This window comes from Antechinus flavipes, chromosome 1 (genome assembly GCF_016432865.1).
Source record: "Antechinus flavipes isolate AdamAnt ecotype Samford, QLD, Australia chromosome 1, AdamAnt_v2, whole genome shotgun sequence".
Classification (NCBI taxonomy): Eukaryota; Metazoa; Chordata; class Mammalia; order Dasyuromorphia; family Dasyuridae; genus Antechinus; species Antechinus flavipes.
The window spans coordinates 224,963,574-224,976,794 of record NC_067398.1 but is presented as its reverse complement, the minus strand read 5'-3'; the positions used below and the strand labels follow the sequence as shown (position 1 = coordinate 224,976,794).

General features: G+C 32.8%; 1 protein-coding gene across 1 annotated transcript in view; it reads left to right on the top strand.

Annotated features, from left to right (window-relative positions):
- The window catches only part of AOPEP (aminopeptidase O (putative)), a 448,257-nt gene that overhangs the window by 255,405 nt on the left and 179,631 nt on the right, over positions 1 to 13,221 (top strand). The window contains exon 9 of the mRNA XM_051996910.1: positions 7,021 to 7,064. Within this exon, the coding sequence (XP_051852870.1) occupies positions 7,021 to 7,064 (44 nt within the window). The remainder of the gene's footprint in view (positions 1 to 7,020; positions 7,065 to 13,221) is intronic.

Sequence of the window (13,221 nt, the reverse complement as noted above, 5' to 3'; positions counted from 1 at the left end):
GAGAAGAACAAACTCCAACATTTGAACTCTAACAATGATCCACATATTTCTTGTGGTATATAAGACCTGTCCAATATGGATAAGCCCTCCTACATTATTAGTATAATCATTACACATATAACTATTTATATGAAAATCAAAACTCATTTCACAATAAAAAAGTTTTGATATGTAAAATTAAAATTTTTTATACAAATAAAACCAATACAGCTAAAATTAGGAAAAAAGTGAGCAACTGGAGTGGGGGGAAGGAAATATTTGCAAATTTTCCTGTTAAAGATCTTATTTCTAAGATATACAGAGAAATTAATAAAATTTATAAGAATAAGTCATTCCCCAATTGATAAATGGTCAAAAGTTTCAAATAGGCAGTTTTCAGAGCAAGAGTGAAAAAAAATGCCCTAACTTATTAATAATTAGAAAAGCACAAATTAAATAATTCAGGTTATCAGATTGGCAAAGTTGACCAAAGATGGAAAATAACAAATACTAGAGGGACTATAGGAAGACAGATATAAGATTGCATCATTGGTAGAGTTATAAACTAGTCTAGCCATTCTACAAAAAAATTAGAAATTATTCCTCAAAAGCTCTTAAATTATATATACCCTTTGATCCAATAATACTTCCATTAGGTTGATATTCCAAAGAAAGCAAAAAAAGAAGAAAATGACCCTGTGTACAAAATTATTTAAAATTACTTTTTTTGTAATAGCAAAGAATTGAAAACTGAAGGGGTGACCAATAATTAAGGGATGAATGAACAAGTCAGTGTATATAAAAGTCATTGAATATTGTTGTATTGAAAGAAATGGTGATAAGGGGAGGTTTCTCAGAAACCTGGCAAGACTTATGAAATGGTGCAGCATGAAGTGAGCAGAGAATAACTTATAAAATAGCAACATAGTAAAGATAATCACTGTTGAAAGGAATTGATCAATGAAGGACTAGCAATGGAGAGGTCTTAGATATTTCTTCAAGTTAGACAGACTCAAAGTGCTAATAGAGATGAAGAGGGGTGCGGTTTAGACATGGATATTGTTTTGTATGACTACCTATTTGTAACAGTGTTTTTGTTTAGTAAGCTTTCTCAGTTGGAGGAAAGAGGAGAGAGAGAATAAAGGTCTTCAGAAAAAAATAAAATTGAATTTTAAGATCAATTTTAAAAAATGTTTATTAGAGAAAATATTTATTAGAATGCCTGCCTCATAGGTACCAAAATTGCTTTCTTCTTAAACTTTTTCCTTTCTTACTTGCATTTTATTGTATTCATTGAGACCTGTTTCCTTTCTGATGACACAGTTTCTCAGGCCACCCTTTTTAGAACTGGTTATATTTTCACTTATACTCCAAACCACTTACTAGTTGTGATGGGGCTAGAGGGAGGGGTGTGTGTTGAAATACTTCTTAGTTCCTATCGCCACTCTCAGATTCCCTCTCCACCATTGTCATTCAGTAATCTTTTTATTCTTTAAGGGACATTAAATCCATATTTATCACTCAAACAAGATTCTAGTAGATGTTATACCACCTCCAGGACAATCTCCTTCCTTCCTTCCACATTGAGTTCAATGCCTGATTTAGTTTTTCTTTCCTCCCAAACTCCTGCCTTCATATTAGGGACTTTCAGCATATATATATTGATACTCCCTTAACAATCCTAACTTTTGGGAGGCAGCTAGGTACGGCAGTGGATAGAGCACCAGCGCTGAAGTCAGGAAGCACCTGAGTTCAAATCTGGTCTCAGACACTTAACACTTCCTAGCTATGTGACCCTGGGCAAGTCACTTATCCCCAACTGACTCAGCAAAATTAAAATTAAAAAATTAACAATCCTAACTTGCTAGTTTCTCAGTTTATTCATTTCCCACGAATTATTCTTCCACCCTATCTCAGTTACAGATAGTCATGCCCTTCATCTTGCCTCTAGTGTCCCACTTCCATGTTCAATAACTCTGAAATACCCTCAGGAAAGATAAAAATCTTTTATCATGACTTCTTTTCCACTGTCTTACAATCGTAAATCTTGTTCTCATCATGACCTCTACTCTTAATTCTTTTCCAAGTCATTACTTCTTCATTGCCTATATGCTCTTCCATTCCCCATCTTGACTCCTACTTAACCAATTCAGCTTGTTATCCTTGTCTCTCCAACACTTTGCCCTTTTATTCTGTTACCAATCTTGTTCTGCCAAGCCCAGCCTTGGATTACTCTCTTACCATTGGCTTCTTCACTTTTATTCACATACTTTAAATGAAGCTGGAAAAAATTAATTTCAAGAAGTGAATTATTTTTGCCTTTATTTGTATCCATAATGCAGTAAGTGCTTAAATTTTTTTTTAACATGATGACTTGAAGGAAGGAGATATTTTTCATCTGCTTAGGGTAGTGTTTTGTGCATGGCAAGGGCTTAGGAAATATTTGTTAAATTGAATTGACATGAATTTAGTGTCTCATACATGTTACTCACTGATTCCCCACTACTTTTTGGTAAATAGTTCAATTCAGCCAACAACTCTATTAAAGATTTTGACAAACTACAACACTCATTCTTTATTTAAAAAAAAAACATACTAGAAAGCATAGAAATAACTGGAGCTTTCCATAAAATGATAAGTTGTATCTATCTAAAACCATGAGCAAGAATTATCTATAATGGGGATAAGCTAGAAGCCTTTCCAGTAAGATCAGGGTGAAGCAAGAATGCTCATTATCACCACTATTATTCAATATTATTCTAGAAATGCTAGCTATAGCAATAAGATAAGGAAAAGTAATTGAAGGAATTAGAGTAGGCAATAAGGAAAAACAGCTATCATTTTTTACAACTGATACCATGATATACTTAGAGAATCAATTAAAAATTATTTGAAATAATACTTCAGCAAAGCTTCAGGATATAAAATAAACCTACATAAGTCATTAGCATTTCTAATATTACTAACAAAGCCCAGTAAGATGAGGTAAAAAAAGAAATTCCATTTAAAGTAACTGTAGACAACATAAAATACTTGAGAGTCTACCTATCAAGACAAACCCAGAAATTATATGAATACAATTAGAAAACACTTTTTGCACAAATAAAGTCGGATCTAAACAACTGGAAGGACAGGCCAATATAATAAAGATGATAATCCTGCCTAAATGAATTTACTTATTCACTGTCATACAAATCAGATTACCAAATACATTATTTTATAGTGTTAGGGGAAAAAAACAACAAAATTCATCTAAAAAAACAAACAAAAATTCAAGAATTTCAAGGGAATCAGTGAAAAAAATGTAAAAGATGCTAAGTAGTTTAGCAGTAGATCTCAAACTGTATTACAATGTAGTAATCATCAAAACAATCTGGTATTGGCTAAGAAATAAGTGATATATCAATGGAATAGATTAGGTTCACATACAAAGTAGTAAATAACCATAGTAATTTAATATTTGACAAACACAAAGATCTAAGTTTCAGGGGCAAAAAAACCCATTATTTGATAAAAATTATTAGGAAAACTGGAAAATAGTTTGGCAGAAATTAGGTAAAAGCCATCATCTCATACCATATACCAAAATGGGATCAAAAGGATATATGATTTAGATATAAGGGGAAATATTATATGTAAATTAAAGAAGCATGGAATATTTTACTGCTAGAATTATGGATAAAGAAGTAATTTATGACCAAGCCAGAGATAGGGAACATTACTAGATATAAAATAAATTATTGCATAAACAAAATTAATATAGTTAATATTAGAAGGAAAGTACAAAACTAGCAGGAAAAATCTACAGCATATTTCTCTGGTAGAGGCCTTATTTATAAAATATATAAAAGAATGATATCAAATTTATAACATTTCCTAGTTGTGTTACTTAACCTCAATTGCCTCCCTTCTACCAAAAAAAAAAAAAAAGAATATTAATCATTCTCCAATGGCTAAAGGGTCAGGGGATATTAATAAATAGTTTTAAGAAGAAAAATCAAAGCTATCAATACATTAAAAAAATGCTCTAAGTCACTATTATTTAGAGAATATAAATTAAAATTCTCACACCTATCAGGTTGACTAATATGACCAAAAAGGAAAATAATAAATATTAGAGGAGATGTGGAAATATAGAAACTCTAATGTTCTGCTGGTGGAGTTATGAACTGATCAATTATTGTGGAAAACAATTTGGAAAGGACTATAAAACTGTGTGTAGTGTGTACCCTTTGACCCAACATTACCACTAGTAGGTCTGTAGAGCTTGCTAAGGCAATGAAGATGACAAGATCATCCACTACAATTCATTGCCAGTCATCTTGACTTTTGTTCTGCCACTGGATTTCAATGACTCAGGAAGAGATAGTGAAGTTTATGACTTTTCACAATTTTGCCTCACTTAAATTCAAACTATGCACAAGTCATTACCTGTAACATCTTTGATCCTCTTCAAAAATGAAGAACAACAAGTCCCAAAAGATTAAATAAATAAGAAAAAAGATATATGAATAAAATTATTTATAGAGTTCCCCTTGTGATGGCAAAGAATTGGAAATCAAAGGCATACCCATTAATTGGAGAATAATGAACAAGTTGTATTATATGATTGTGATTGAATACTATTGGGCTATAAGAAATAATGAGCAAGAGAAACTTGGAAAAACATATAAGAACTGATATTTGCATCAGAAATGAATGATGATGAGCCATGATAGACTTAGCCCCGCTCAGCAGTACAATGAAGCAAGATAATTCCAAACCTCTTATAATGAAAAATACAGTCCATCTCCAGAGAAAGAACTGATGGTATTCTAAATGTATACTTTTAAATTTTTCTTTATTCTTATTTTTATTTTGTTGTGGAGAGTTTTTGATCTGCATTATATTTTGTGACATAACTAACATTTTTCATGATTGCACATGTGTTATCTAGGACATAGCTAGATGGCTCAGTGGAAAGAGTGCTAGGTTTGAAGTTCGTAAAACCTGAGTTCAAATCCAGCCTCAGATATTTACTAGCTGTGTGATCTTGAGTAAATTATTTAACCTGTTTGCCTTAATTAATTGGAGGAGGAAATGGAAACCACTTCAGTATTTTTTTCAAGAAAACCCTATGGACACTATGATCCATCTAGTCACAAACAGTTGTATAAGACTGAACAACAACAACACATGTATATTATGTAAAATCTCTTTCTCAAGGATGAGAGAGGGGAGGTAGGGATAAAAAGAATATGGAACTCAAGTTTTTTAAAAAGAAAATTAATTTTTTTCATTTAATTGAGAAAAAATTTAAAATTTAAAAATTGAGAAAAAATATTTTAAAAATAACAAATGACACTTGTAACTTATCACTCTGCTGTATGTTCTCTACTATGCTTAGCATCATGGGAGATACAAAAGAAATGTGTCTAGTTTCTATTTTCAAGTAATTTATAGTCTAATTCATGAAATGACTAAGACAAATAATTAGACAACAATGAAATATTTAAAAGTTATGTATTTTAAATTCTAAGTACAATGAGATTTCAAAGAACACAAAGATTAGTGTGGTCTGAAATAGATAGGAAAGGCTCTGTGGAGGAAATCAAGGGCATGGATTAATGCTTTCTGATTTTAAATGATTTTTAAAAAATTATCAGGTAACTGTTTCTAGTCATATGAAAAAAATGCTCTAAATTACTATTGATCAGAGAAATGTAAATTATGACAACTCTGAGGTACAACTATTACACACCTGTCAGATGGGCTAAGATGATAAATGTTGGAGGGGATGTGAGTAAACCAAGGCACTAATATATTGTTGGTAGAATTGTGAACTGATCCAACCATTCTGCAGAGCAATTTGGAACTATGCCAAAGGACTATCAAAATATGCATACTTTTTGATACACCAATGTCTCTACTGGATCTGTATCCTAAAGATATCATTAAAAAAGGAGAAAGAACCCATATGTGCAAAAATGTTTGTAGCAACATGTTTTTTTCTAGTGGCAAGGAACTAGAAACTAATGGATGCCCATCAGTTGGAGGATGGCTGAATAAGTTATGTTATATGAATGTTAGGGAATATTATTCTATAAGAAACTATCAGCAGGATGATTTCAGAAAGGCCTGGAGCAACTTACATGAACTGATGCTAAATGAAGTGAGCAGAACCAGGAGAACATTATACACTGCAATAGCAAGATTATATGTGATCAGCTCTGATAGATGTGACTCTGTTCAACAAGGCTTGTTCCAATGATCTTGTGATGAAAAGAACCATCTACACCCAGAGAGAAGCCTGTGGGGACTGAGTCTAGATCACAAAATAGTATTTTCACTTTTTTATTGTTTACTTGCATTTTGATTTTTTTTTCTCAATTTGTTTTTCTTTTTTGATCTGATTTTTCTTATGCAGCATGATAATTGTAGAAATATGTATAGAAGAACTGCACACATTTAATATACATTGGATGACTTGCCATCTAGGGGATGATTGAAGGGAAGAGTGAGAGAAAACAATTTGGAACACAAGATTTTTCAGGGGTGAAGGATGAAAACGATATGTATATGTTTTTAAAATAAAAAGCTTTAAAAGGAAAAAATATTTTTATTTATTTAAAATTATCAGGTAGCTTTTTCCTGTTTTTGTTTTAGTAAGAAAATTAGGAACTTGTTGTTAACCTCATTAAGGCTGTCTAATAGGTGAAAAGTTTTTTCACAAAAATGCTTTTAAAGAATATCTGATTAAATTTTTTCAAATTTTACTTGTCTCTATAAATTAAAGATGATAATGATTTTATTCTGATTGAAATAGGTTGTTGAGCTAAGGTAAATAATGAAACACCTTAAATTTTTTATTTGTGATGGTTCTTGCAAAATTGCCTCCTTTAACTGGTTAAATTGGAACACTGAATAAGTGATTGTGTAGTTATACAGGGGATTCCTTATCAGTTATTTATAGTTGCTAGTAAAGCTTTACCAAAAATGAATGTAGCATCAGGATAATTTATTGATAGACATGTTTATTGGTCTGCTTTGTTTGTTCTGCAGGATTTTCTTCATATGCTACTAGAGGATGTCTCAGAAGAAAAACGGTAAGTGAAAATGAGGGTAGGAATGGAAACAGATAAAATTAACTTTTTGAACAGAAGGGTCCTTCTAGGTATATTCACTCAATTTTCTGTCCTTAGGCTTTCAATTATATATAGCAGATATGCTGGGCCATGATATGTAGTGTGAATTCTAGAACATCACAGTGTCAGAATAATTAAAATGATATAAAAGAAAAATAACAACAAAATTCATATGCAATAATAAAAGGTCAAGAATCTCAAGGGAATTAATGAAAAAAAAATCAAATGAAGGTGGCCTAACTGTACCTGATCTAAAACTATATTATAAAGCAGCAGTCACCAAAACCATTTGGTATTTGCTAAGAAATAGATTTGTTGATCAGTGGAATAGGTTAGGTTCACAAGACAGAATAGTCAGCTATAGCAATCTAGTATTTGACAAACCCAAAGATCCTAACTTTTGGGATAAGAATTCATTATTTGACAAAAACTGCTGGGACAACTGGAAATTAGTATGGCAGAAATTAGGCATGGACCCCCACTTAACACCGAATACCAAGATAAGATCAAAATGGGTCCATGATTAAGGCATTAAAAACGAGATTATAAATAAATTAGAGGAACACAGGATAGTTTATCTCTCAGACTTGTGGAGGAGGAAGAAATTTGTGACCAAAGATGAACTAGAGACCATTACTGATCACAAAATAGAAAATTTTGATTACATCAAATTAAAAATCCTTTGTACAAACAAAACTAATGCAAACAAGATTAGAAGGGAAGTAACAAACTGGGAAAACATCTTCACAGTTAAAGGTTCTGATAAAGGCCTCATTTCCAAAATATATAGAGAACTGACTCAAATTTATAAGAAATCAAGCCTTTCTCCAATTTATAAATGGTCAAAGGATATGAACAGACAATTTTCAGATGATGAAATTGAAACTATTTCCACTCATATGAAAGTGTTCCAAATCACTATTGATCAGAGAAATGTAAATTAAGACAATTCTGAGATACCACTACACACCTGTCAGATTGGCTAAGATAACAGGAAAAAATAATGATGAATGTTGGAGGGGATGTGGGAAAACTGGGACACTGATGCATTGTTGGTGGACTTGTGAGCGAATCCAACCATTCTGGAGAGCAATCTGGAATTATGCCCAAAAAGTTATCAAACTGTGCATACCCTTTGATCTAGCAGTGCTACTACTGGCTTATACCCCAAAGAGATACTAAAGAAGAGAAAGGGACCTGTATGTGCCAAAATATTTGTGGCAGCCCTGTTTGTAGTGGCTAGAAGCTGGAAAATGAAAGGATGCCCATCAATTGGAGAATGGTTGGGTAAATTGTGGTATGTGAACGTTATGGAATATTATTGTTCTGTAAGAAATGACCAGCAGGATGAATACAGAGAGGCTTGGAGAGACTTACATGAACTGATGCTAAGTGAAATGAGAGAACCAGGAGATCATTATACACTTCGACAACAATATTGTATGTGGATGTATTCTGATGGAAGTGGATTCCTTTGACAAAGAGACCTAACTCCATTTCAATTGATAAATGATGGACAGAATCAGCTATATTTTGGCAGCAGAACCAGGAAGTCATTGTACACAGTGACAGCAAGATTATACTTTAATTTTTATCTTGTTTCTGTTGGTTTTGTTGTATAAGAACTCTGTGTCCCCCCCCCCCCCCCAGGCAATTGGAGTTAAGTGACTTGCCCAGGGTCACATAGCTAGGCAGTATTAAGGGTCTGAGATCACATTTGAACTCAGGTCCTCCTTTTGAACCAGACTTGAACCAGAATTCAGGACTGGTACTCTATTCACTGCACCACCTAGCTGGCCTTATGCAAGAACTTTTAAATTTAATGTACTCAAAGTTGTTCATTTTGCCTTTCATAATGTTCTCTAGTCCTTCTTTGGGCATAAATTCCTCCCTTCTCCAAAGATCTGATGGGTAATTATATTTTATGCTTTTAATTATTTTTAAATAATAACTATTTTAAAAATATTTAATAAATATTTAAATATTAAAATTATAAATAAAATATTTTAAATAATAAATAGATTTAAATAAATAAATTAAATAATATTTAAATAAATAATATATTTAAATACTATTTTTAAATAAATAACATGTCAAAAAATTTCTTTTTAAAGTTTTGAGTTCTAAATTCTATTTCTCTCTTCCTTCCCTGCCTGAGACAGTAAGTAATCCAATATAGGTTGTACATGTGCAATCATGTAAATTTCTCATTTTGTACAAGAAGATTAATTTTTTTAAAAGAATGAATAAAAGAAAATGAAAAATAGCATATTTTAGTCTGCATTCAGATAATATCAATTTTTTTTTCCTTTCGAAGCAGATAGCATGCTTCATCATGAGTCCTTTGGGATTATTTTGGATTTGCTGAATATTGCTGAGAATAGCTAAATAATTCACAGCTCTTGGTAATACAATATTGCTGTTACTGTGTACAACATTTTCTTGGTTCTGCTTGCTTTACTTTGTATCAATTCCTGTAAGTCTTTCTAGGTTTTTCTGAAATCATCCTGCTTGTCATTTCTTACAGCACAGTAACATTCCATCAAAATATATGCCATAGCTTGTTTGCTATTTCTCAATTGATGGGCAGCTCCTTGATTTCCAAACATGGGATTATATGTTACAAGGAAGGAATCTTATGTTATCTTGACTATTTTCCACATGGGAAAATCAAGGAATAGGAACAACATTCAGCCTGGAATCAAGAAGACCTGAGTTCAAATCTAACCTCTTAATAGTTGAATGACCTCAGAGAAGTCATTTAGCCACTATCTGCCTCAGTTAAAATGGAGATCATATTACCCATCTCCCAGAGTACATGTGAGGATCAAATGAAATAATATTTGTGAAGTTCTTGCACTTCCTTCCTTCCTCTTTTCTTTCTTTCTTTCTTCCTTCCTTTCTCAATAAGCACTAAACAGGATAAAAGCCAAAGAGTTCAAGGAACCATTTACATATGTGCTCCTACTGTAGTGATATAAATCCACTTGTCATTGCATTTACCTGCTCTACTTTGCCCCTATTTCACTCAAGGATAACAGGACTGCAAAAATTTTGTTTTCACTCTTCATAAGGAAGTCTTAAGGTACCTTGTCTCCAAGTGAAATTATGTTAGGGATAGAAACCGAGATGTGCAGTGTTTAAATAAATCCTGAGGGGAAAAGATAATGAATGCCTAGGCAGTTTTTATTCTGGAAACTGGTCAAAGTGAAACTTTGTTGGGCTTCATCAAATTGACTGGGCTGGAATGAAAACCGTTCCAAGAAATCGCCATAGTTCTCAGACTATAAGGATCATTAAAAGGAAAAAAGTGTGTTTTTCTCTCTACTATATATTTTTTCCTGCTAAAGTGCTTTTTAAGGATAAAAGACATTCTTGAAAGCTAGAAAATTTATTGCCGTGAATGCCTACCACCTTATTTAAGTGCCGTCAGTGGGAAGGTGTTATTTATTAAGTGAGATCTCTCATTTCCCCCATCAAAATCAGCACTACATTTCAAACAACAGTCAATTTGTTCTTCAGATAACTTAAATTCTAATCCAAAGGGCAGTATACAAACCTACTGCTTTAAGACCAGTCTTTCCTATTGTTTAAAACTAAACAGCATATGAAAATATCAGAGATAAAGCCTATTTAAAGAAAAGAGGGTGTCATGTACTCCAAAAGTACAAACCCCTGGACAGAAGTTTTTAATCTAGAGTCCCTGAGCTTGTCTTTTGATAAATATCTTTAATAAAATTGATTGCTTTTTAAGTCCTACCTATTTCATTTTATGCATTCAAAAACATGATTTTGTGAGAAAGCATACCTATAGACTTTATCAAACTGCTAAAGGGATCTTGTGATACCTTGTGATACCTTGTGATACACAAAAAGAACCCCTGATGAAGTACTATGGATAAGAAAGCAAAGAAAGTGAGGAAATGACAGAGTAATCAACATTGAGATTTTATTATGATTGACCCAACTTAGCTCCTTTTTACCTAATGAGTAATAGTAAATATCTTGGGGAGGAAAGAGATAAAGGAAGAGAGGGAGAAAAAATTTGAAACACAAAAATCTTACAAAAATAGTTGTTGAAAACTGTCTTTACATGTACTTGGAAAAATTAAATACTATTGAGGAGGCGGGAAAAAAGGAGTAATAGCAAATATCACCATATTTCTCAAAGTTCTCCTTTTTCCATGGTTCTAATTGTTAGGAAATTTTTCCATCTGTGGACCCTAAATCTCCCATATGGAGACATGGCGGTCCTTCCCATATATGAAGATATGAAGTTACATCTACCCAAATAGAGTGGCAGCTAGATGGCACACTTGAGTCTGGAAGATTTGAGTTCAAAATTGGTAGACACTTAGCTGTGTGACCTTGGGCGAATTACTTAAATTCTATGTCCCTTACACCATTTGACCTTGTGGCTTACAACAATTCCTATGCATGTTATTTGACTCTCACAACTCACAGAGTTAAATTCAGCACTTTAGATAAGGTTCTAATACAGTCAGGATACAAAAGCCCTGTAACCTTTCTCAGTCTGGAAGTAAATTTGCTAGTAGCAAAATTTTTGTTTCCAAATGTTACAAGGATGAAACTCTGACGTATTAAATCTTTCTTCGACTTGAAATGTAAAAATGGATTTACCTTTCTTTCTCTTAATCCAAAGTTGAAGCTATGTTTCTTTTAAAAAATGTGTACTAGATTGGCAAATGCACTAAAGCATCTTTTCCTACCTGTATAGCAGATCACATCAATATACTGCCAGATACGTGAATGTTTTTTGTAACTGTTTCACTCATAGGTAATCCAAATTTGAATTTTTATAGGGAGGTTTATGGTTAAATTGTTCTTGAAGTCTTCACTAAATGTCCTTCCCTTTCTTTACTCCACTTCTCAGCTGATGTTATTGTTTCCCTCCTGAAATTTTCCTAATTTACATCTGAGTCCCTTTTGCCTCTATAACATCCCATTTGCTGTATTTACAAATTGCATTCACATATTCTATTATAAGCCCCTTAAGGGTAAGGGTTGTACCATCTTTCATATTTTAATCCGATAAACTTGGTATCATTATTAAACTTTGCTCAGAATCAGGGGATGATTCAATTGAATTATTAGAGTCATATTGCAATAGATGAGGAAAAAGGAGATGAATGAAAAGATGTAATGTTCACTTACATGATGGAAGTGATTTTTTTTCCTTGTTTAGTTTCCTTACTTAGTTCTAATCCTTTTACTTAACAAAAATCTCTAATGGAATTCTAGTTTCAGTAATAACAAGTACTTTTCTTAATGCAGGTGGCAAAAATAATATTAAAACAAGACAGGCTAGTTCATCTCCCTGGAACTAATACAAACAGCTTATTCAGATAAATTGTTTTGTTTCCAGTTTTCCATTTCACCCTCCTAATGTTAAAGGAAATTACATTTCACGAAAAGACTGATATGGGCCTTGGCTATGCGATACCTTTTCAGGAGATTGCTGTAAAAAAGTGTGTGTACTCTTTTGGAATGTCATGGAGCAGGATTTTAGATTTACAGTAGTTGGTTTTCTTAGTTGGTATGTGGATTACTATTTGCCCAATGCCAAACATATCAGGTGGGAAAAGCAGTAGTGAGATCAGGAATTTTTTTATCTGCAAAGGTTTATTTTTTATTTCATACTTGACCCAGATCTTATTCTTGATAGGCCATTGCCCCAGAAGCTATTGGCAAAAAAGTACAAAAGTGGACATGTTTTCTTCCTTCACTGGGACCCAGATCTACTTTTCTGTTATGATTGTTTATTTAGTAGGGAGTATGATACAGGACTTGGAATCTGAAGCAGCAAAGTGTCTTTTCAGTATTAGGAGCTTTTCTTTTTCATTCTTAGCATGTAGTCCATTATTGTCAAAGGTGTTTATAGAAAGTGTAATTTTTCCCAGCTAAAAGAATGACTTAAGGATCATGTTAGAACTTTGGAGTTAAAGGGGACTAGTGACCACCTGACTGCAGGAGAAGAGTTAAGATGCCAGAAATGAATATAATCAAGAGTAGTTTGATCTTTGTGTGGCTCACAGACCCACTTACTGAGTAATCTACTTGGACGAAATTTGTTGTGGCATTGGGAATTGGTGGATTT